The sequence below is a fragment of the Gracilinanus agilis genome, chromosome 1 (assembly GCF_016433145.1).
Source record: "Gracilinanus agilis isolate LMUSP501 chromosome 1, AgileGrace, whole genome shotgun sequence".
Classification (NCBI taxonomy): domain Eukaryota; kingdom Metazoa; phylum Chordata; class Mammalia; order Didelphimorphia; family Didelphidae; genus Gracilinanus; species Gracilinanus agilis.
Window position 1 is genome coordinate 598,432,967 of NC_058130.1, and position 24,519 is coordinate 598,457,485.

The 24,519-nt window shown below is 35.7% G+C and overlaps 1 protein-coding gene across 1 annotated transcript in view; it reads left to right on the plus strand.

Moving 5' to 3' along the window:
- The window catches only part of KIF13A (kinesin family member 13A), a 226,016-nt gene that overhangs the window by 99,459 nt on the left and 102,038 nt on the right, over window positions 1-24,519 (plus strand). The window contains exons 5-6 of the mRNA XM_044667532.1: window positions 19,648-19,740; window positions 23,919-24,099. Of these exons, the coding sequence (XP_044523467.1) occupies window positions 19,648-19,740; window positions 23,919-24,099 (274 nt within the window). The remainder of the gene's footprint in view (window positions 1-19,647; window positions 19,741-23,918; window positions 24,100-24,519) is intronic.

The window sequence follows — 24,519 nt, forward strand, 5'->3', positions numbered from 1 at the left end:
ATGTCTTGCTTTTTTCTGTTTATTGGTTCTCTGGAGGTAGATATACAGAAGTCATTCTTCAAACAATATGTTGCTATAAATAATGTTCTCTTAGTTCTGCATGTTTCACTCTTCATAATTTCAAATAGATCTTCACATGTTTTTTAAAAAATCAACCTGATCATCATTTCTTACTGTGCAGTAGTATTCCATCACACTCATATGCTACAATGTGTTTAGCCATTCCCCTCAATTTCTAGTTCTTTGCCACCACAAAGAGAGCCACTATAAATACTTTAGAATGTATAGGTTCTTTTACTTTTCCCCTTATCACTTAGAAAATAAATCTAAAAGTAGAATTGCTGGGTGAAAAGGTATACATAGTTTTATAACTCTTGGGGCATAACTCCAGATTGTTCTTCAAAATGGCTGGATTAGCTCACAGTTCCATCAAGTGGTGAACAAGGTAGAAAAATGAGCTGGATGATTATATACAGTAAAATGGGTTAAATAGAGGAATTTAAAGGCCACACTCAAAAAACGTTTGCTAAAGAATGGATAACCCTTGGAAAGAAATCTCTGTTGTTGTGGTATAATCTTTAGTCCAATTATATTTGGTATTTTAAATAATGGCTTGGATGAAGATATAGATCAGGGATGGTGACCCTTTTAGAGGGGCAGGTGATATGAGAAATGTTCTCAGGCACCCATGGAGAGGGGGAGAGGAGCAGCCTGACCTTGCATTTCTCTGGCTTTCTAGTAACAAACTCTGGTGAACTCTATGCAGGGACAATGGTGCCCACAGAGAGCGTGCCGGGTGTCTCCTTTGGCACACGTGCCATAAGTTTGCCACCATGCATATAGAGAATATACTTATCAAGTTAGTGAGTGAGCATTTAGCTTGTGGAAAGAAATTCTTCTTTAGGCATGGCTTGCAAGGTCCCCTTTCACTGGAATTTTGTGATTTTGTGACTTGTAACAGTTATCTTCTACATTAAAATGACTTGGAGACATGAGAAGAAACTTTTAGTATTTAGCCTAGGGAAGATCTGTGGGACGTGAAAGCTATCTTCGGGTATTTGGGTGCCTCTCATGAAAAATAGTTATTCAGGATGTCTACAAAAGAGAAAACCAGAAAAGATAAAAGTTACAGGCAAGCAGTTTTCAACTCAGTATAAGGACTAAGTCATGGAAATAGCTGCCTCATGCCATAATTCTTTGTCATTGTGTAAAGAAGCATAGATGGATAGAAAGAAGGAAGGAAATTAGCAGCATTCATTATGCATCTGCTATGTGTAATATAATGTATATGTCAAGTGCTTTACAAATATTATTTCATTTGATCTTCATAACAACTCTGGGGTAGGTGCTATTATAGTCCCCATTTTACAATTGAGGAAATCAAAGCAGACAGATTAATTGACTTTTTTCAAGGTGACACAATTATTTAAGTGTCTGTGACTAAATTTAAACTCGTGTCTTCCTGACTATGCCCAGTACTCTGTCAACTGTGCCACCTGGCTATGTTAAAGCAGAGGTTTAATGATTATTTGTTAGGAGTATTGTACAGGAGATGCATCTCTTCGGTAGATGTTGAAACAGATAAAGCTAGCAAGGCATCATGGTATAGTCCAGTGATGGGCAAACTATGGCCGGCAGGCCAGATGAGGCCCCCTGAAATGCTCTATCTGGCCTCAGGACATTATTCCTAATCTGACAAATACCCTGAGTAGGTTACAATACAATGAAACTTCGAAAGAGTTGCCTTAGAAACAGACTGAGCATTTCCTTTCCTTTGGCCCCCCTCTTTAAAAAGTTTGCCCGTCACTGGTAAAGAGGACAGAAAGTCCTGTTGACTTTGAGTTGTCTCTGAGTCCTCTAGTCAAATCTGTAAATTTATTCAATAAATCAATAAATTTATTAACCATTGACTATGCCAGGCACTGTGCTATGTTTTTGAGATACAGAAAAAAGGCAAAAAACAGGTTCTGCCCTCAAAGAACTCACAGTCTAATGGGGGAGACAACATACAAACAAATATGTACAAATAAGCTATATATAGATAATATAGAAAATAAAATAATAGCAAGAAGATACTATAATTAAGAGGGATTATTTTGGTTGAGATTTGAAGGAAGCCAGGGACGTCAGGAGGCAGAGATGGGGAGGGAGAGGATCCTAGATAAGGATTACACCCAAAGAAAATGCCTATAGCTGAAGATGGAGGGTCATTTGAGGAAAAGTTAGGAGACCAATGTCACTAGGGGTTGAAGAGTATGTGTTGGGAAGTAAAGTGTAAGAAAACTGGAAAGTTAGGAGGAAGCTAGGTTATGAAGGGCTTTGAATGCCAAACATTTTATTTTTGATCCTGGAGGCTATAGGGAGCCTTTGGAGTTGGAGGGTGGGATTAGGGGTTTAAAAGACAGTGTAATGACTAGGTTGTACCCAGCGCTTTAGGAGAATCACTCTGGTGACTGAAGGAAGGCTGAATTGGAGTGGGGAAGAGACTTGAGGCAAGACTTGACTCCAAGGCCCTTTGTACCAGACTGCCTCTAACCTTGTTATCAAACAAAAGTAGAGTATAAATCAAGGTACACAAGATGAAATGGGCTGAGAATATGAAACAATTAAAGACATCATTTTAAATGGGAAAGAAAAACAGTCAATAAAAACACTAACATTTATACATCATTTATGAGACATACCTGAGATCTGCATTTGTACTCTATAAAGAAGTGAAATTTTATGTCTAACAACATTGTTTTTAGTACTAAACTTGATGCATAAAAGAGAATCTACTGTTGCCCCAATTCTTTTCCTCTCTAAGACAGGAGTAGAGGGAATTCCTATAAATTTGTGAAGTACTCAATAAATTCCAGTTCCAGAATTTGCATATTAATCTCGCTAATTTACAAGTAATATTTAACAATGATCCCTCTTTTGGGTATTTCTTTTTTCACTTCTAAACAAGGCTAATATTGAGAAAGTTTGGGTTTGTTCTGGACTTGGCAGGCTTACTGGATCCAAGAGGGGAAATACTTAGTGTAGAAAGTCAGATTTGGGGCATGACTCAACACAAACAAGTAAGGAAGAGGAGTATCTGGTTCAGACTAGGTTTAGACAAGCCCCACAACTCACTAACCTTTGGAATAATCCAATGGATTTGTGGGTCTTGAAAAACAAACAAATTGGTTCACACATGGCAACAGAATGAGAAATAACTTGTGGAAAGAGGTCTAAGTAAAGATACCCAAAAATTGTCATTCTGAAAATCAAGACAGATTTTTTTTCCCCTAAAGGCTGACTCACTGACATCAGAGTTTCTATTACAACCAATTGTAGAAACTTGCTATAGAAAAGCCAGGTCAATGGAACCTGAGAAAATGACACCCATCTTGCTGGTTCTAACTGGGCTTGTGCACAGTGGGTGAAGGTAGACATACAGAACCATTTTCCAAGCTTGCTTCCAAATCCTATCAATGTTTCAGTACTTCTGTATCATATTTTCCAAACCACATGTGGTGATTCACTCAGAAAACTTGTTCGGCCTATTAACAGGCCCAAAGTTGGAGTCACGTTCTGTTGTGAATCTGTGGTTCTTGACCTTTGGTGGCCTGGCTAGCTGATTCACCAAGGCTAGGAGACTTCAACTTTTCTCTTCCACCATCCCTCCCCTCCTCCCCGGTATTAGGGTCAACTATTGAATTAAAATCTCACCTGGGTTAACCTCTTGGCTGACTAAAGCAGTTTTGGAATTGCTGAGAAAAGTATTTTCACATGGATTAGTCACCCAACAAAGCAATTATTTGAAAGTGTAAATATACTTGATATTTATTCTTCTTAGAGTATCTGCTTACAGATGACTCAGTTGCTGAAATACATTCTTTTTCCTTTGATAAAATAGGAGAGTTAATCATCTCTACACTGTGTTACATATAATTTACATCTTTTAGAGTAAAATTAAAGCAAACACCAAATCTTACATGGTCATTCATGTTATTATATGGGCTTTTGACAAGAAAAGAATGCTAGTAGTACTCTTCGTGGCTATATTAAAAGTTTGATCATTTCATATTTTGTCTTAAGTGCAGATCCTATTATTTCAGTATAAGAAATTTTCCCAACTTTGCTGTGAAGATTAATTTATGAGGAAGTTTGGAAGCAGGGCAGGGAGAGGCACACATAATTTTTATTATTATATAATCCATAGGATATCATGCAACCTCCCTACAAATGATACCCTTTCTATATAGTTAACTTGGATTAACAGTAGATAAAGCACTGGGCTTGGAATCAAGAAGTTAAGTCCAACTTCAGACTCTTACTAGTTGTGTGACCCTGAACAAGTCACTGAACCTCAGACTGAGTGCTTTCATTTGTAAATGAAGGGCTAATAGCCTCTTATCTCACAGCATCACTGTAAAGATCAAATGATATGATATTTGTAAAGCACTTAGTATGGTGCCTGATACATAGTAGACACTACATAAATGCTTATTCCTTTCCCTTCTCCCTATTTAGCTAGTACAATGCACAATGAATCTCACTAAATAATTTGTTGTATATATCAGGGAGTACTGTGATATAAGGCTGCTCTTTTTATTTGTATAATTGTGTACTGTATAGTATTTGAAGCAATAAAAAGCTATCATGTTGAAAGACTGCTTGTATCTTTCCTGTTTTATTAATAATGGATTTAACCAATGTTTGGGCATCACTGGCATGCCTAAAGTATGGGCATCTGCACACCTATACATAAACGTGTCATTTTCCCCATGTATATGTAGATATATGGAAACATGCTAGATTTTGCAAAGGGCAGAGACTTGCTGTAAGATGTCACCAACAGATGCCTTAAGGTTCTAATTCCACAGGCTTCCTATCCTTGAACTCAGTGATAATCACCTTTGAAAAATCTTCTAGGACTGTATATTCCACCCCAGAGAATCCTTGAAATATCAAAAATGAAGAAAGTTTTAGAGCTCCCTCATTGTAATTTATAGAGAAGTCTCAGAGAGACCAAGTTACTTGTCCAAGTTCACACAACTAAATTAGGTAGTGGGCAGAACCAGGTCTATAACCTACAACTCCTGATCTCAAGGCCAGTGTTTTTTACTATCCACAACATTTCTCTCCGAAAGTGTATAGAACTAACTATAAAACTATCTTTAGCATATCATTAATGAAAAATCTCTGTAGGAAAAGTTCTTGTTCTATTTTTGTTGTTATTCTACTAACAATATAAGCATAATCAAAATTGCAGAGTATTAGAAAGTCCCTTGAGCTTCCCCCCCCCCAAATTCTTCCAAGCACCCCTAGAAAATACACCATATCAAATCCTGATTAGGAAATCCCAGGGGGGAAAAAATCAGTCATTTGTGCAGTCCAGGTTTCATAGGGTAGCAGAGGTCATTGGACATTAAGATGAATACTTCAGGGGTACATTTCAGTACCTAAGTATTGTACCAGAAGGTAAGATATGGCCTCATCATCTGGGGGTAATCTTTTCCAGAATGTAACAAGTACAAAGTGGCAGATTTATCACCTACCACCCAGTCAGCTTCCCAGCTGGCTGTTAGTCCCCAAGTCTAGCATCAATCTGCTATCCCCGGGAGCTTAGAATAATATAATATTCATAGCCACCAGAAAGCAGCAACAAGATGGACCCAAATTTTCTCTCCAGAAATCCTCAGAGCTGGACCCTAACATTAAACAGCAATATAAAATAAAGAATCATATTTTTTCACTGCCGGATATCAAATTTCAGTCCCCATCAGACTTTTTTCCTCTTAATCATTTTGTACAATCTATTTTCCTCTCATTTTTTTTTCTCTCCTTCAAGAGTTCTGAAAGTAGCCGTGGGAGTCTCCACTAACTCATTATCAATGATGCCATTATTCTTTAAGGCTGATTAATAGGTCAGTTTCAGGAAATAGTTACTTTCCCTCTTCTACTTCCTGGTATTTACTATCACTGAATTAATGCTTTCATCTTAAGAGTTTTTCTATTCCCAATTAAAGCTGATGATTGTTTCTTTGTTTGACATTAGTTTTTTAAAAAAGAGTAAACACAAAACTCAAAGCAATTTAGTATTGAAAGCAGTGTTGCAACCTAGAGGAAAATAGCCCCTTGAAGACAAGGCAACATGTTATTTTTAGATGCTATCATAGAATAATTAGCTGTCTTAGGAATTTTACCAAGTTTCATTACACCTCACCTAGGTAGTATATATTCTTAAATAAAGTTTGAAAATAATATACAGAAAAATTAAAAACAAATCAGGAAGCATGTAAACTAAATTCCCTTGGAAATTGAAATAATATATATATTACACTTCCAACATGATTTGGCCTACATTTCATTGTCAATAGAAACAGAGCAAATTTACACACATTAGAATCTTATTAGAGCTTAATTTTTCTGTTACTTAAAGAGTTTATGCCTTTCTACATTTTTGCATTTGGTTTCTTCCTTCTTCCTGCTTTAAGACATTCTATAAATAAAGGTGGGAAACTTGAAATTTTATTTCTGAGAGTATATAATAAGTATTATATATAATAAAATGGTACATAGGTTATAACAGGATAATTTTAAACAATAAACATATATTGTATTAAATACTGTGTATGTCTGTATTAAGCACATAACTTTGGAAATAATACCTAGTTCAGTACACTTGAGGAAACTGAGACCCAGATTTATAAAATATTCCTTCAAGGTCATTTGAGTAGCCCTTTCCAAATCTTAAACTGTGATCTTAAGAACCCACACCCTCACGAAATGGCCTATTACTAAATATTATTTTCCTTTGGTACAATTGCCCTCATAACCTTTATAGACCTAAACTTGTATGTCTGTACAACACATTGCATATGATACACTCCCTTAACATTTCTACAGATCCTGATAGTCTTAATAAGATACAAAGTATATAAAATTCAGGTTTTTTTGTGCTCTGTGGCTGCCATTTTTCCTGTTTCAAGGACTGTACACAATCTAGGTCATAGACTTGAATCCTGACTTAAAATGTGCTTTGGTGTGGCAATAAACGTCCCTTTATCTTCTGAGTTCTAGCTAAGAATCATTTTCCTTGTCCCCTATTCCATTCATTTCATGAGTTGACAGACTTCGTTTCCTTGTTTCCCTTATGCCTTAAAAAAAAAATCTTTCCTATCACTTTAAAAATTATCTTCAAGAGGCACTGTACTCCAAAGACTGCCTACCAGATTTAACCTATGGATTATTGCTATATTATGGAAACTATGATATTAATTCAAAGTATGACAAAGTTGTACACTTATTCTTTATTGTACATAAAGATTTGGATAAGGCTTACTAACATCCAAATGGTATTATTTTTAATACAATTAAATTCAAGATGTTATTGCCTGTATTATTTAGTTGATAAATCCAAAATTCCATCATTTTTTGACTGTTATTTATTTTTTATGTTTGTTATATTAAAATTCCCTGGAATTTCCTTCTCTCCCTTTCCTCCCTACACTAGAAAAGACATCACTTGAGAAAAAGATATATGGATATATATAAACTATGTCTTTTTTTTAAACCTTTACTTTCCGTCTTAGAATCAATACTCTACATTGGTTCCAAGGCAGAAGAGAGTTAAGGGCTAGGCAGTGAGGGGTTAAGTGACTTACCAAGGGTCACAGAGCTGGGAAGTGTCAGCGGCCAAGTTTGAACCCAGGACCTCCTGTCTCTAGGCCTGGCTTTCAATCCATTGATCCACCTATCTGTCCCCTAAACTATGTCTTAAGTATTTCTATTTATTTGTTCTTTCTCTGGAGATAGACAAGTTATTCTTCAAACATTAATTCTGTAACTGTATATAATGTTCTCTTGGTTCTACTTATTTAGCTTTTCGTAATTTCATGTATGTCTTTTTTTTTAATTATCCTGCTCATCATTTCTTATCGTGCAGTAGTACATCAAAATCATATACCATGACTTATTCAGCCATTCCCCAAATGATGAATATCCCCTCAGTTTCCAATTTTTTGCTACCACAAAGAAAGCTACTATAAATATTTTAGAACATAACAGGTTCTCTTCCTTTTCCCCAGATCACTTGGGAAACAGATCCAAGAATGGTACTTCTGGGTCAAAGAGTATACACATTTTTATAACTCTCTGGACATAATTCCACTTATCATTTTAAAGGCAGGGTCTTAGCCAAACGGGCCACATTTTTGTCTCTGCTTTTTTTTTTTTTGTCAATATCATTTGGAGAATTTTTAAAATTTTTATTATTGTTTCTTTAAGCCAGTACTAACTACATGTAGATGGTACAGTGGATAGATCACTGGGCCTGGAATCAGGCAGATTTGAGTTTAAATCTAGCCTCAGATATTCACCAGTTGGGTGACACTAGGCAAGTCACTTAGCTCTATTTGGTTCAGTTGAATAATGAGAGTAATAACACCTATCTCCCAGGTGGTTGTGAGAATCAAATGAGATAATATTTGTAAAGATCTTAGCAGAGTGCCTGCCCCATAGTAAGCACTTAAAAAATGTTTATTCCTTCCTGTCTGCAATACATACATCCAGGGGTATGCTGGCAAATGTTTAACAGCCAGCTCAAAAGAGAAATATATATATATATATATATGTAGAGAGAGAGAGCCAGAGAGACAGAGAGACAGAGAGAGACAGAGAGAGAGAGATTTTTTGGAATTAAAAGTTTTTAAAATATACATTTTAAAAACTTTTAAATTTAATATGCATCATTAACACTTTCTTAATAATTTTCCTAAATCTAAGGCTAGATAATCAACAAAATAATATCAGGCTCTGGTTTATAACATTTTCTACTTTATGAGTTGTAATTGTACATACTCATGTCATTCCTCACCCCAACTCCTCACTCAGTAAATAAACTCTAGTGACTCTTTCACCTTTAGGGTCAAATATAAACACATCTGTCTAGTATTCAAAGCCCATTATAACTTAGGCCACCCCCTTACCTTTCTGGTCTTTTTATGCCTTAATGTTCCTTCTTTAATCCAGTGGCACTGGACTCCTTCCTGTTCAACAAAACTCCCTCTCTCAGCATTTTCTGCTTTTCCCATGTCTAGAATGTTCTCTCCTCTTTACCTACTGGTTTCCCTAGCTTCCTTCAAGACCCAACTAAAATCCTACCTTCTACAGGAATCTTTTTCTAACCCTCTTAATTCTAGTGCTTCCCTCTGTTATTTTTCTTTATCCTGTGAATACCTTTGCTTGTCCATATTTCTTTATTTATTGTACCTCCCCCCCCCCCATTATCTGAGCTTTTTGAGGGCAGGGACTCTTTTTTTTGCTTTCTTTGTACTTTTAATGCTTAATACAGTGCCTGGCACATAGTAGTAGGCATAAAGGACCTAATAAATGTTTGTTGACTGACAGCCATTGACATGCTGGTTATGACATTGGATAAGTCAACATATCAGTGCCCCGAAACACACACACACACACATTCTCTCTCTGTCTCTGTCTCTGTCTTTATCTCTCTCTCTCTCTCTCTCTCTCTCTGTCTCTGTCTCTGTCTCTGTCTCTGTCTTTATCTCTATCTCTCTCTCTCTCCCAACTCAAAGCCTAAGCAAACAATAACAAAACTGAGTGATTGCATCCCAGCTTCCTTTCCACCTTTTTCCCACTTTGGTGCTTCCTGAATGTAGCCTTGGTGTGGAGGGAAGACTGTCTTGGTTACCTCTCTCCCAGTAGGCAGATTGTAAGTAGTTTGGAGTCCATTATTTGTCTCAGTAGGGAGGTGTTTTACACCAGCGAGGCAGCCCAAGGGTATTAGTTTTTAAAAGAGCTATATCAAACATGATTCAAGGTTGAGTGACTCAGAGCTAAGACTGTGCTTGCAAAAATTTCAAGGCATGAAGTTCCCTCCTTGCTGTTTTGCCAGTGTCTTATGAGTAACTGTACTGAAGCCTTGGTTAAGCCAGTGCTATAAGGTTCTGTCCACATAGCTACAGGAGGGTCAATAATAAACCCCATGCAGGAAATTAGCATTATGGTCACGGTTATTAACATGTGAGGCCAAAGTTGCTTTGTGGCTTCACTGTAGCTGGGCACTGTGGGAGCTTGCATCTGCAAAATGGCCATGGGCCACAGAACCCCGGCCAAAGAAAGGCATCTCTTCTAATTTTTTTGGCATCTGCTGTGCTGAAAAGCCGCAGGCCTGTTGGCCCCACCAGTGATCTGGCTTTGCTCAGTTTGTATAGGGGTAGAAACAAATACTCATAGATCCTTCTGTTATTAACAAAATTAGTCCCTGCAGGACTTCTGAATTCTGTCTCAAAAGCTAGTGTGCTTCTCCCCACCCTGACACTATTCTCCACAAAATTGCATTCTCTATATATATTTATCCATACAGCTGGAAGCATTTAGGTTGGAGATATTACATCTTTTGTAATGCCCACCCATGAATTGTTTAAACTCTTAAAATGTGAAATGTATTTCCAGCTTTCTCACTTGTCCAGTAGAAATTACATCTTTTGTGGGTCTGTTTCTCTAACTAGTTGGCAGAAGTCATTATTCCCAATGTTTAAAATACTAGAAGTTCTAGAAGAAACCATCAGACTCTTGGGTCAACTGGGAGCCTATTGTGAAAGGAAGAGAAATTCTGATATTTAACACCTTTTTCTATCACAGGATATAAAGCATAGTAGGCAAGATTTATGGCTCACAAGTTAAGATTAAGGAGATATATAACTCATGGAAGGGGAGATCTGAGTAACAGTATAATCTTTTCCTTTGTTACTTATAGACAGCAGCAATCTACTAAGGGTTATTCAGATTGAAAAGGAAGCTGGACACAACCAGTGAACCTATATATCAGCATGAAGAATAAGAAATTGAAAGGAAAGATGACACCTTCAATCTTGGATTCATCTATGATTTTATGTGGTTTTCTTATTGTGACTTGTGTATCTTTCTGTCATCTTCAGTCTTAGGGTTTTTTTATCAATCTTTGTGAGGCAAAAAAATTAGATTTCCATAAGATAAAGAAAATCCCGAAGTTTTGACATCTCTTCTCCCCACCACCAAGCTTAATCTCATTTGCGTTTTGAGAAAGAGTATAGAAACAGTTTTCTCAGCAAAAAGGTATGTGTTTGGCACACCTTGTTACAAAAAATGATTCACAGTGTTTGTCTCAGCTTGTTTGAATTTAGAAGTTGAACCTCTAAGGTAAGAGAATAATGACCTCAGTGACTGAAACGTTTTTATGTCCTCTAAGGACTTTTTTCTTTTAAACAAGGTTTGATTTTTACTGTTGTAAATATTAATTTATTCTAAAGCTGCTACATAGATTTCATTTTCTATTCATCTATTTATGAATTGTACTGGGTCTTCTTTCTGTGCCATTTAGGCACTTGGACTAAGACTTCAAACAAGATAGAAAGGGATATGTTCCAAGATGTAGTTAACCATATGATTTGCAAGATTAGTGCCCCCAAATATTGGAGCATATACTGAAAAATGAAAAAAGCTAATTTAGTGTCCTCATTTGCAAATGAGGAAACTGAGGCTTACAGAGGTGTAATAGCTTGCCTTCTATGGATTAAAGTTTCCAGAGAGTGCAATTATTTTTTTAAAACCTATGTCAAAACTCCTTTTATACTTAAATGTCTGTCAGTTGACATATACCCCCAGTATCTAAGTAAGTTGGCTTAGATGTTATAGGATCATATATTTAGAATTGGAAAGAAGCTCAGAAACTACTACAGTGTTCTCATCTTACAAATGTGAAAAATGAAGTCTGGAGAGTTTAAATGACACCTTATAATCACTTGGATAAGAAGTGACAGAGATAGGATTTGAATTCAAATTCTTGAACTCCAAAGCCACTGTACTATATTAAATTAATTCTTTATTAGGATTATTTTTAAGATACTCAATTGGTTATTGTTTATACTTAGATATTTAATTTTTCTTTCTTTGTGTTCATGCTCTAGTAGCAGTTTCTAAGGTTCCAGATCCTACACTTCTGTCCAGTCCCGTAATAGTCTGACATCATAATGCCAGAGAGAATGTTTGTCAGCACTGGTTTTTACCAGTGCCTGGCACATTCAATCAAGCAATCATTTATCAAACTCCAATTATGTGCCAGGCATATTATGTTAATCACTGAAGATACAAACACTGAAGATACAAAGATACAAAGACAAAATAGTTCCTGCTCTCAAATAGTTTACATTCTTATGGGGACAATATGACTATATATAAGAATGTGTCAGATTTATGCAAAATCAGTATGAAGTGTTTTGGAAAGGCACTAGCAACTGGGGAAAAGAAATCTCATCAATCTGATGAAATTATAGAAAGTGGACAGAGAATATTAGCACCCTTTTCCCTTTTAATTTCTATGAAAACAAAGAAAAAGGGTACTAATTCTTGGCAGTAGATTGGAAGCATTAAGTGAAGTAGATTAAGTCAAAGATGATTTCAAGCTTATAATTCTGGAAGCCTAAACAGCATGTTGGTGCTGTTCATTGCATTAATGCAATTTGGGGAAAAACAAATTATGGACTCTAACATAAAGAACTAGAGTTCTGAGGGGAGGTTCATAATAGTGGTGTTAGATATTTGGAAGTTATGTACAAAGAAACCATAAATGAAGCCAAAGGAATAGATGAGATCATTTAAGAGAAAGAGTATAAAAAAAGAGAGAAAGTGGTTGCTTATAGAGAAAGTCTCAAGAAACATTCATATTTAAGGGATGGGATGGCCATTAGGATGCAAGAAGAGATCAAAATGAGGAGAGGAAAAACTTAGATTTGTCAGTAAGGAGGTTCTAAAGGACCTTGGAAAAGGCCAATTAACTAGATTTCTGAGAAAGGAAATTGTTGCTAGAGGTTAAAGTGTAAATGGGCAATGAGAACTGGAGGCTGCAAGTATATAGTATTCTTTCTAGAAGTTTTCTGAGTGAAGGGAGCAGAAATCAGAAAGATAGCATGAAGAAGTAGTAGATTTCAAAGTAAGGTTTTTTTGGTTTGTTTTAGATTAAAGGAAATCTGAGAATATTTATACTTTAAGAAGTAGCTCATAAAGGAGAGATTGAAGATGTATGAGAGAGGTGGAGAGGGGGACAGGATTGATGGAACCATATTATGAAGGAGGTAAAAAGGGATAGAATTAAAGGTATAGGTAGAAAACATGAGGAAGAGAAACCTTGTTTTTAGACTAGAGGAGGTGTCTGCACATATCTGCTTGTGGGCCAAATTTGGGCCACCTCTTATTTTTGTAAGGTCAGCAAGCTAAGAATGTTTTTCCCTACATTTTTAAATATAATGAAACTTTATTTTAAAATGTAAGTCATTCTTAACTTGCTGGTCACACAAAATTTACAGAAGGTAACGCATAGTTTGCAAGTTTACTATTATCTTATACTAAAAGGAAGGAGGGAATATTCACAAACATTTATTGTTTGGTGTGTGCACTGTTCTAAGTGCTGGGAGAGATACAAAGTTTATATAACATATAAGCTAGACCCTGGTTTCATTGAATTTTCAGCCTAGTAGAAAAATACTATGTTAACAAAGAAAAAAAGAATAGACATGTATGTTAAATAGATGCATTAGAGAACTCTAAAATGCTGAATAATGTCTGAAGAAAGGTTCACATTTACATGAGGTGGATTGGTGAGAGTTTAGAGAAGGCAAAAGAGGTGCAAAAGACAGAACAAATGCATGTAGATGGGAAAATGTAGTAATTGTTTATGGAAGAGAAAGTAGCCTAGTGTAACTGAAGCTTAGCATATATACTTTATGACAATAATATGAGGCAAGGTTAGACTCTTATAGTTGATAACAGAGAGCCTTGAGTGTCAAACAAAAGAATTTGAACTTCACCTATTAGGAAAAAGGGAACAACATGCAATTTTTTCTGACCCAAAAAATGGCATGACCAGATCTACTTTTAAAAAAAGTTTTATTAATAGAATTTATTTCCATGCACCTGGGCCTCTCTCTCTCCTCCCCACACTATTGAAGGCATCATCCAGCAAAGGGATGTTTATATCTAGATTATATCTTTTGTGTTTCCATTTTTCAGTTCATTCTCTGGAGGTAAACATTCAGAAGTTATTCTTTAAATATTAAATCTGTAGCTGTATAATGTTCTCTTAGTTCTATTCGTTTCACTTTGTTATCTTTCTAAGTTTAAAAAAATTAATCTCATTTTTTTTTGGAGGAGATCAGATCTATTCTTAAAAGAGATTATTCTGGGATCTGTATTAGGGATAAATTTATTGGAAAGAGAATAAAGGTGGAAACTGAATTAAAACTATTGTAATAATTCAGGTGGGTGCTAATGGGGACCTGACCTCAAAAGGAACTCACCAATCAGAGGAGGAAACTGCAGGGATAGAGAGTTCTTCAAGATAACAAGGCTTCTGGAAAGTGGCAGAGAATTCTGAAGAGCCAGGAGTGGAGCTGGGAAAGGAGAAGAGTAGAAGACAAAAAATTCCACTTTTGGCGTGTTGAATTTAAAGTACTGGTGGAAAGTAAAGGTATAGATGGTCTATAGACAACTTGAGAGATGGGGACCTAGAGCTTAGAAGTAGTACAGTTTAGTTCAAGGAGCATGTAGAAATGGGAATTGGCTACACAGAAGTGGTTGAGTGGAAATGAATGAGTACCAAAAGAATAAATGCAGAGGATGGATTAGGACGTGGAAATGATTAAGTGGTTAGATCAGAAGTAGGCAAAATATATCCTACCTCATGGGCCAAATACGCGGCAACTAAGAATAGTTTGCCAACCTTTGGATTAGAGTGGATTCGAGATAGTTGATGTTGAATGGCCCCAGTCTTCTCAGGAAGATAGAAGGTTTTTTTTATTGTTCCCTTTAAAGACAGTGTTCTAAATTGTTTGATAGAATATAATACATAGATTTATGTTTTTTAAATGGACTTGTGAAATGAATTATCCATCTACTATAATCCCTTTCCTAGATTTATATACATAAATGACAAATGAACTCAAGGGGTTGCAATCCAGTTGCATGTCATAGTTTGCAATAAGCATTCCTACTTTTTTTTTTTTATTAGGATGATTTCTTTTGCATTAGCCATTGATCTCATTAACAAAGTAATCCATTAATTAGACTACTTATATGATATACAAATGATTATATTAATTGTGCTATAAGCATTTATAGCAGTTAAAACAGTACAGTTATAGTATATGTACAGTATAGTGTAAGAATAATTTCTGCTGCTGCAAAGGAAAGAACAATCTTCTATTTGTTTAACAGTATGTTCAATCATTAATGTAAACTGTAGACTCATTCATGACATTTAGTCATATCTCTGGTTCACCATGCCAGGTTGTTACTGTAGCCGTGCATTAGCATTAACAAATGGTAAAGGGGGCAGCTAGGTGGCTCAGTGGATTGAGATCCAGGCCTAGAGATGGGAGGTCCCAGGTTCAAATCTGGCTTCAGACACTTCCTAGCTGTGTGACCCTGGGCAAGTCACTTCCCCCCCACTGCCTAACCCTTACTGCTCTTCTGCCTTGGAACCAATACACAGTATTGATTCTAAGACGGAAGGTAAGGGTTTTAAAACAAAACAAAACAAAAAACAAATGGTAAATTATTTCTGTGTTGACGTATCTGTTCTCAATCTGGTAATTTATTTATTTAGGTAAATCTATTGTACTCTTCTGGAATACTTTAGCATTTCACAAGGGTGTTAAAAATCTGTATCTGTTCTTGGAACAAAGTGTAAACTCAGGTACAATTTATCACTTTGCCAGTCTCAGCAATTTTTAAAATACATATTCTAGTAGATCCCGTTGAGAGAGGAAATTTCTGATAAACAGTGCATTGGGTTGAGAATAAATTGTCATTCAATAACCATGTATTAAGAGCTGAGAGCAAACTTTTTTGGCCTACCGCCCCCTTTCCAGAAAAAATATTACTTAGTGCCCCTGAAAATTAATTTTTTTAATTTTAATAGCAATTAATAGGAAAGATAAATGCACCTGTGGCCATCACCACTTCCCCCCGGATCACTATAGCCCCACCAGGGGGCGGTGGTGCCCACTTTGGGAATCACTGGCTTAGAGTGTGACAGGTATCATGTTAGGCAGTGTGAATACAAAGACAAAAATGAGAGTCTTGACCCTGAAGGAACTTACATGAGGAGACATGTATACAAAAAAGTATGTACAAAGTTAATGCAAATTTATTTTGCATTAACTTTGCAAAGGAGGCACTAGCAGCAAAGGAGATCAGAACAAGCCTCATCTTTTAGGTAGCACCTGAACCGAAGGCAGAACCACAAAAAGCAATGAATGGAAACTAGAAAGTAGCAAATTTATACATGATGTAAGGAAAAACTTCCTAACAATCTAAGCTCTTTAAAAGCAGAATGGATTACTTTGGGATTCCATGATTTGCACTGATGTAACATTACCAAGAGAATGTTAGTGTTAAAAGAATAGTCTTCTGTGGCAGTCGATAGTTTAGAATTATTGAGATGGATGGACCATTTCCTAAATGTAATCAGGTCTACTCTCCTCTTCAATATGGGACCCAGCTCACTGTCCCTCTACTATAACCCCTTTCTTTTATTTACATTTTATACTGACAAATGAACTCAAGGGGTTACCAATCCAAGTGTGTTTCATATTTTGGACAGTGAACATTCCCATTTTGTTTTTCTGGTTTGGCTGATTTCTTTTGCATTAACCATGGATCTCATTGAGAAGGTGGTATATTGATTGATCCATTAATTAGACTTATTATGTTGTATGCAAATTATAAATTATTATTTATTCATTTAAATCTTTTTCTAGACTTTCAGCGGCTTTTGGGTGTCTAACTAGTTAATGTTTCTGTATGTATTTGAAATTTATAAAATTGCACATGTTTAAATAAGTCTAAAATTTAGACTTATTGATTCAGAACAACAATCTAAATTCATGGTGCTTAATGTTTTAATACTCATTCTTATCAAACTAATTTCTCTCAAAATGGAAAGGGCACAGAACTGCTTATTTCACATACAAAATTCACTGTTCAAAAGTATCAATGATAATAATTATTTGGGAATTTTATTTAAATATCATACCATTGTTATCATTTTAACCTATACCTCTCAGTTCCCATCATTCAGGAAGCATCACATATTATTTGCTTTTGAGAGAACTGCTAATAGGAGAAAAAGTATCCTCTCTCATTCTAACCTACTTAAACATCCATTAGTCATGAATTGATACCAAAAAAAATATATATATATATTGATACTTGATTACATTGCTAATTCAAGTCATTTCTGTAACACTCTTCCTCTGAAGTCATGTTTCATCATCAGTTTCCTAGAATCACCCATGGTCATTGAATTGACCATAGTTCTTACAGCTTTCAAAGTGGTTTGTTTTTTATGATGTAATTGTATAAATTGTTCTCTTGGCTTCTTCTCTTTTTATTTTTCATTAGTTTATCAAAGCCCTCAAATTTATTCATATTTTCAGTATTGATAACAGTATAAATTATTCTTCTGTGTCTTCTCAATTCATTCATCATTGATTCATATGACTTTCCAGGGCTCTTTGAAAGCATTTATTTCCTCATTTCTTACCTCACAATAGTATTACACATTCATATATATCACAGCTTATTCAGTCATTGGTCAATCAACGAACATCCCCTTGCTTTCTAGGGGCTTTTGGCCACTACACAAGAAGTGGCTATAGCTATTTTTGTACATAAAGTAACTTGTTTTCTTTCTTTGATCTATTTGGGGTATAGGCCTAGTAGTGGTATAAACGGGTCAAAGAATCCACAAAGTTACTATTTATTAACTTCTAGTGTATAATTCTAAATTACCTTTCAGAATGGTTGTAATCCCTCACAGATCTATTAACCATGCATCATTGTACCTATTTCCCACACCCCTTTCAATATTCAGTCAATAAACACTTATTGAGTCAATATACATTTTTTTTAGCGTTTTTTTTTTAAACCCTTGTAATTCGGTGTATTGTCTCATAAGTGGAAGATTGGTAAGGGTGGGCAATGGGGGTCAAGTGACTTGCCCAGGGTCACACAGCTGGGAAGTGGCTGAGGCTGGGTTTGAACCTAGGACCTCCCGTCTCTAGGCCTGACTCTCACTCCACTGAGCTACCCAGCTGCCCCTATACTTTTATTTATGTGCCTGGCATTTATCTTCTTTCCTTTTTTGTCTTCTTTGCCACATTGACTGTTATAAAGTAGAATCTCAGAAAGTTGCTTTAATTTGCATTTCTCTAATAAGTAATTATTTGGAGCACTTGTTTATAATATGACTGTAGAGATCCTGAGTTTCTTCTTTTGAGAACTGACTCTTCACATCTTTAGACCATTTTTAAATTGGGGAATATCTTTGATTCTTATAAATTTGAATTCCCTTTATTTCTTGGAAATGAGGCTTTTATTACAGAAACTTACTGCAAAGATATTTTCCTTTTAAATATGACTTTATGTGACTTATTTGTACAAAAACCTTTTAACTTTATGTAATCAAAATTATCCATTTTATCTACTGTGATCTTTTCTATTATTTAGTCATGAACTATGTTCCTATCCATATCTTCTATAGGAAGCTTTTTCCAACCCTTCCCTTCTCTTAATTCTTATTTATCATGTATATAGTTTATTTGTATATATTTGTTTACTTGTCTCCTTCATTAGTTTATGAGACCTTTGAGGGCTCAGACTATCTTTTGCCTCTTGTTGTACCTCCCTCCCCCAGCACTTAGCACAGATCCTAGCACATAGTAGGTTCTTAATGTTTATTGACTTCCTCACTGACTGATGGATAGTAATGAAATCACAGGTCATTGAAGCAAATACTTTTATCAAGGGTACATCCCCTAGCAGATGTACATATGTTGATATCTCCCTTCCTTCCATCCCCCCCCCTCTCAATCAAAATTCTGTCCTACTTCTAGTATGCAGCTGGGCTGTGCAGTAGTTAGAGCAGTGATATTGGGAGTCAGGAAGAAATGAGTTCAAACCCTTTCTCAAATACTTTATAAGTCTATATCTCTTGGCAAGTCACTTATCCTCTGTCTACCTCAGTTTCATCATCTGTAAAATGTGGATAGTAACAGCAGACTATTGTGAGGAATAAATGAGATAACATGAATAAAGTTCTAGATAGGGTGTCCCAAGATTTTGGGGGCATCCTGATTAAATGCTAGCTATTATTATCAGCATCAGGAGTTTGTCATCCAGTATCCCAAGCCATCTTGGTATAGCTTGTATAGTCTTAACCACTACATTGCTTCTGTTTCTCTTTACTTAATCCACACCCCCAAACTCAACCCTGTGCCTTCTTCCTCTTGATTGTGAATTTCCATAAGGTTAATAACTTACTAATGGACAGCACTGCCCTCCTTTCTTACTCCTTTATCTCTTCCTCTTCAACAAGGGATGCCCTTTGTTGCTATAGTCTAGCTATTAGTATTATCTCAGCACCTCTACTGCTCTTCTTCCTCTCAGCATTTCTATGTTGACATTCCTATGACTTCTCTTGTACCTATATTTCACATTGTTCAAAGGTAATGTTTTTTCTTTGTAGTCAGAAATGTTTTTACATGTGTAAGAGAATATTGTTCATGTTTTGATAGAGTTGGTTATTAACTAATTGCTTAATCTCCATTTTTGCAGGTCAAGAAGTAGTTTTCAAATGCCTCGGAGAAGGAATTCTTGAAAAGGCCTTTCAGGGATACAATGCATGTATTTTTGCCTATGGGCAGACAGGTAAGAATTTTCATTTTGTAATCCAGCATAATAAGTATTTAGTTTCAACAATGTATAAAAATATACATTGGTTATCAGCAAATGCTGTAAATCAGAGCTTGATTTATTGTTTTGATAATTACCTAGATGTAATAAAATGTTAATAATGCAAATTAAACATAAAAATGTGTTATACATACATTTTTTTTCTTGGAGAGCCAGTTGATAAATATTTATCAATATACTCCTGACTGGAAGGGAGGTCATCTAGTCCAATATCCTCATTTTTACAGATGAAAAAACAGATCCACAAAGTACTCTAGAAAAGTGAATTATTATTAATAACTTAAATAGATTTGAGATCTCTTTGATGTGAGTATTCCTTCCAATAATATAGACTGCAACCAATCTATACTTCAATCTGTTATACTCTTGCCCATGCCCTTCCTTCCCTAGGTCTTCCTATAAAGAGTACACATTATATATTGGAGGCTTTCCTAAGATCTCATCATAGTGTGGCCACCAGCAGAGCTTGTGTGATTTCTGTTGTTATCCCTTGATATAGTAACATGGCCTTTACACCTCTTTTTCTAACTATTCGGTTCTAGAGATAATTTTTATGCTGCTGTTTCTACCAAATTCCCCATTATTATTTCAAAGAAAATCATCCATTTAGTGCTACACATTTTATCTCCTACCTATCCTTTTAATTCAGTCACACAGATTAAATATGATCAAATCCTGATTATTCGTTTCTTTGAAAACCCTTACCTTCCCTCTCAGAATCAATACTTTGTATTGGTTCTATGGTAGAAGGGCTAGGCAATGGAGGTTAAATGACTTGTCCAGAGTCACATAGGTAGGAAGTATCCAAGGCCAGATTTGAACTTGAGACCTCCTGTCTCTAGGCCTGGCTCTCAATCCACTGAGCCACCCAGCTGCCCCCAAATCCTGATTATTTGTACACAAATTAACCATGTTGAGAATTATTCCACTAAAGTTGGGGAGCCATCTTTGACTGCTTGGAGTGATGGTTAATGATAAGGGCTTTGTTAATGGTCCAGTCCAGTTTTTTCTCTCATATATTTGCTTTCCTTCTTCTATCTTAGTATTAATTCTAAGGCAAAAAACCAACAAGGCCAGGCAGTTAGGATTAAGTGACTTGCCCAGGGTCACATGAAAGGAAGTATCTAAGACCAGATTTGACCACAGGACCTTCCAACTCCAGTCCTGATTCTATGTTCAGCACCACTTAGCTGCCCCATCTTGTATTTGCTTTCAAACATTCCACTTTCCCAAAAGCATCTCTACTAGATGTTTAAAATTAGTGTGTCATTATATAGTATAAAAATAATCAGTATCTTATTGTAAACAAAAACATTTTACATAAACCTTTTCTAAACCCGTTTTAGGATCATAGATCTACAGCAGGAAGGAACTTCTGAGGTCATCTAGTCCAACCCTCTCACTTTACAGATGAGGAAACTAAGGCCAAGAGAAGTTGAATCATTTGCCTAATGTCACAGTAGTAATCAATAACATAGTTAGGATTTGAAATTAGGTCCTATTACTCCAAGTTGTATGTCTTCCCCCTGAACTATCCATGGTATTTCCCTTGACTTATAATGGAAAGGAGACTGTAGAGCGGTGATGGCAAACCTATGACACATGTGCCAGCACTGACACATGTAGCCATTTTCAATGACACCCAGCCACATGTGGCCACATACAGAGAAGTACAGTATAGATGAAACATTTGCTGTAGTGTAGTGTAGACACTCTGTGCACTATAGATGACAGTTCTACCTATATTAATTTATTTATTTTGGTTTATTAAATACAGTTACATATTATAATTATACATTTTTGTTATTTAAACTATAAATATTGTGAAATTATGGTGTTTTTTTCAAAGTGACACATCCCCCAAGTTATGCTCGGTTTTTTGGCAAATTTTGACACACCAAGCTCAAAAGGTTGCCCATCACTGATGTAGAAGAATCAGGAAACCTGAATTCTAGTCTTGTCTCCACCATTAATTATATATTTGGCCATGAGTATTTAATAATTAATTGTTTGATCTAAATCACTTAGGAGATCTGCATTTGTACAATAGGGATAATAATATTCTTTATTCATCTCACACAATTATTTTAAAGGTCTAATGAAGTAAGAGATGTCAAGTCAACAGCCATTTGCTAAGCACTAACTCAATGCCAGGCTATATCCTAAGCTTTGGGAATACAGAAAGAGGCAAAAGGTAGTCCCTGCTTTTAAGAAGCTCCCAATCTAATAGGGGAAACAAATATGTATAAATAAGCCACATACAAGATAAATTGCACATAATCATAGAATGAAGATACTAGCCTGAAGAAGAGGATTAAGGCGTCTTGTAGGTGAGATTTTAGCTAGTACTTGAAGGAAGCCAGGAAATGGAAATGTGTAAGGATAGAATTCTAGACATAGAGGAAGGCCAGTAAAAAAAGCATGTTGGAAGACACTTTAAAATGCATACAGCACTTTTTCCTCCAAAAAAGATGTTTGATCAATATCTGATTATAAATCTATGCTAATTAGGCTTAGATTCTAAGTCCTGAAAGAAACTGGCCAGACCCAAAAGGTAATAATAGTCTGTGAGCAGACAGTTTTTTGAAAATTGAGAATGTAATTCCCTGTCATTTTTTAGACACCTGATTCATCATGAAAACAGTTGATGAAAGTTTTGTGAGCTAGAAAAATGTTTTAAGAGTATTGAGTTTCTTAATCTATCTTTAAAGCTGAATGGAAAAAATTTAAATTTCTAATTTAAAGCTTTTTGTTGTTCAGTCATTTCAGGCATTCCGACTCTTCATGATCCCATTTAGGGTTTTCTTGGCAAAGATTCTGGAGTAGATTGCCATTTCCTTCTCCAGCTCACTTTACAGATGAGGAAACTGAGACAAAAAAGGTTAAGTGACTTGCCCAGGGTCTCACAGCTAATAGATATCTGAAATCAGATTTGAACTAGGAAGATGAGTCTTCCTGACTCCAAGCCTAATACTCTATCCGCTATGCCTCCTAGCTGCCCCAATTTAAACCTATAAGATATAAAACTCATGATAGTCAATAAACATTCATTTCATCATAGTCAATAAAGATTCATTAAGTGCCTGTTATGTGTCAGACACTGTGCTAAGCACTAGAGATATTAAAAAAAAAAAAAGGCAAAAGACAGTTCCTACCCTCAAGGAGCAGATAGTATGGGAAAGCAGATTGTAGAGTCTTCCTTCATTATCCAAATACTGAGACAATTATAAATAGATATACTCCGGCACTATTCTGACTGGGAATATTGTTTAGCCATTTGAAACTAAGTACATCATTCTTTTTTGTGTCTTCTTACAAATCTGTTTTACAAAATAATCAGGAAACAATGTGTTTTTTCCTAAGAATTTCTTCTCATCCAACCTATGATTTATAAAAATATTAAGTCATTTTACAGCCTGTTAAATGGCACACATTTCTGTCCCTGGTTCCTTATATCCTTCCTAATAGTATTTTTCCAAAAAATAACAACAACATAGAAACCTGTTTCCCTAGAATGGAGTGAATACTGTGTTCAATTATTAGTGTACATGTCTTAACTCCCCTACTATAGTGTAAATTGCATGAGGATAAGACATACATCATTACCCCAGTTCACAAGCATTTATCAAATACCTACTGTATGCCAGGTTCTGTGTTCAGCACTGGGGATACAAAGGCAAAAATGAAACAGTCTTTGCCCTCAAGGAGATTACATTCCATCAAGGCTAATAACATGCACTCAAAATAAGTTCAAAATGTATGCAAAGTAAACCCAAGTTAATTTGGGGAGGGATAAGGAAGAGACAATAGCAGATAAGGGAAAAAGGAAAAGCCTCACATGGGACATGGTATTTAAGGTGAACATCTAAGGAAACCAGCCATTGTAGAAGAGGCAAAGGGAAGAGAACAACTTCCAGGACTGGAAAAGTAGCTTGGCACAGAGGAAAGTAATGAAATAGTCTTACCGTCCACATTGGATTTCTTAGGAATGTGCCATTTTGTCCCATAAGAATGAAAATCATATTAAATACCCACATACATGTATACAACATATGAGGACATTTAGAATATTTAAAAGATTAATTTTTTTTTCGATTCTCTTTATTTACCTTTCTCTGATTGCTTTCTTCTAGGTTCGGGAAAATCCTTCTCAATGATGGGAAATGCTGAGCAGCTGGGCTTAATTCCACGGCTCTGTTGTGCTTTATTTCAAAGGATCTCTTTGGAACAAAATGAGTCACAGATCTTTAAAGTTGAAGTATCATACATGGAAATATATAATGAGAAAGTTCGGGATCTTTTAGACCCCAAAGGGTGAGTCAGTGGTTGAAATTAGACATTTCAAAATTCTGTAATAGAGTTAATATGCTAAAATAATCTTGGTGTTTAAAAAGTAAAAGCTTGAACATAGTTTAAGCTATATATCACAACTCTGAATCTTGTTCATTTGAATTTGATATCATCTTATTAGAACTATTTCTTGTGTCTGCCATATACCAGCCTCCAATACACACTCTTATCATTGTCAATGACTTGACCACCTCATTTACAGTCTTCTTTCTTCCTTGCCATCATCCCTGTCTATTCCAGTATTCATTTTTATGGCCCTTCTGATACTCTGATCTCAAAGTTTCTCAACTCCTCTGACTTCTACATCTACTCTGACACTTAGTAGAATGGTCATTTCTTCGATACCTCCTAGCCAAACATAAATATTCATTGTTTCCCAACCTA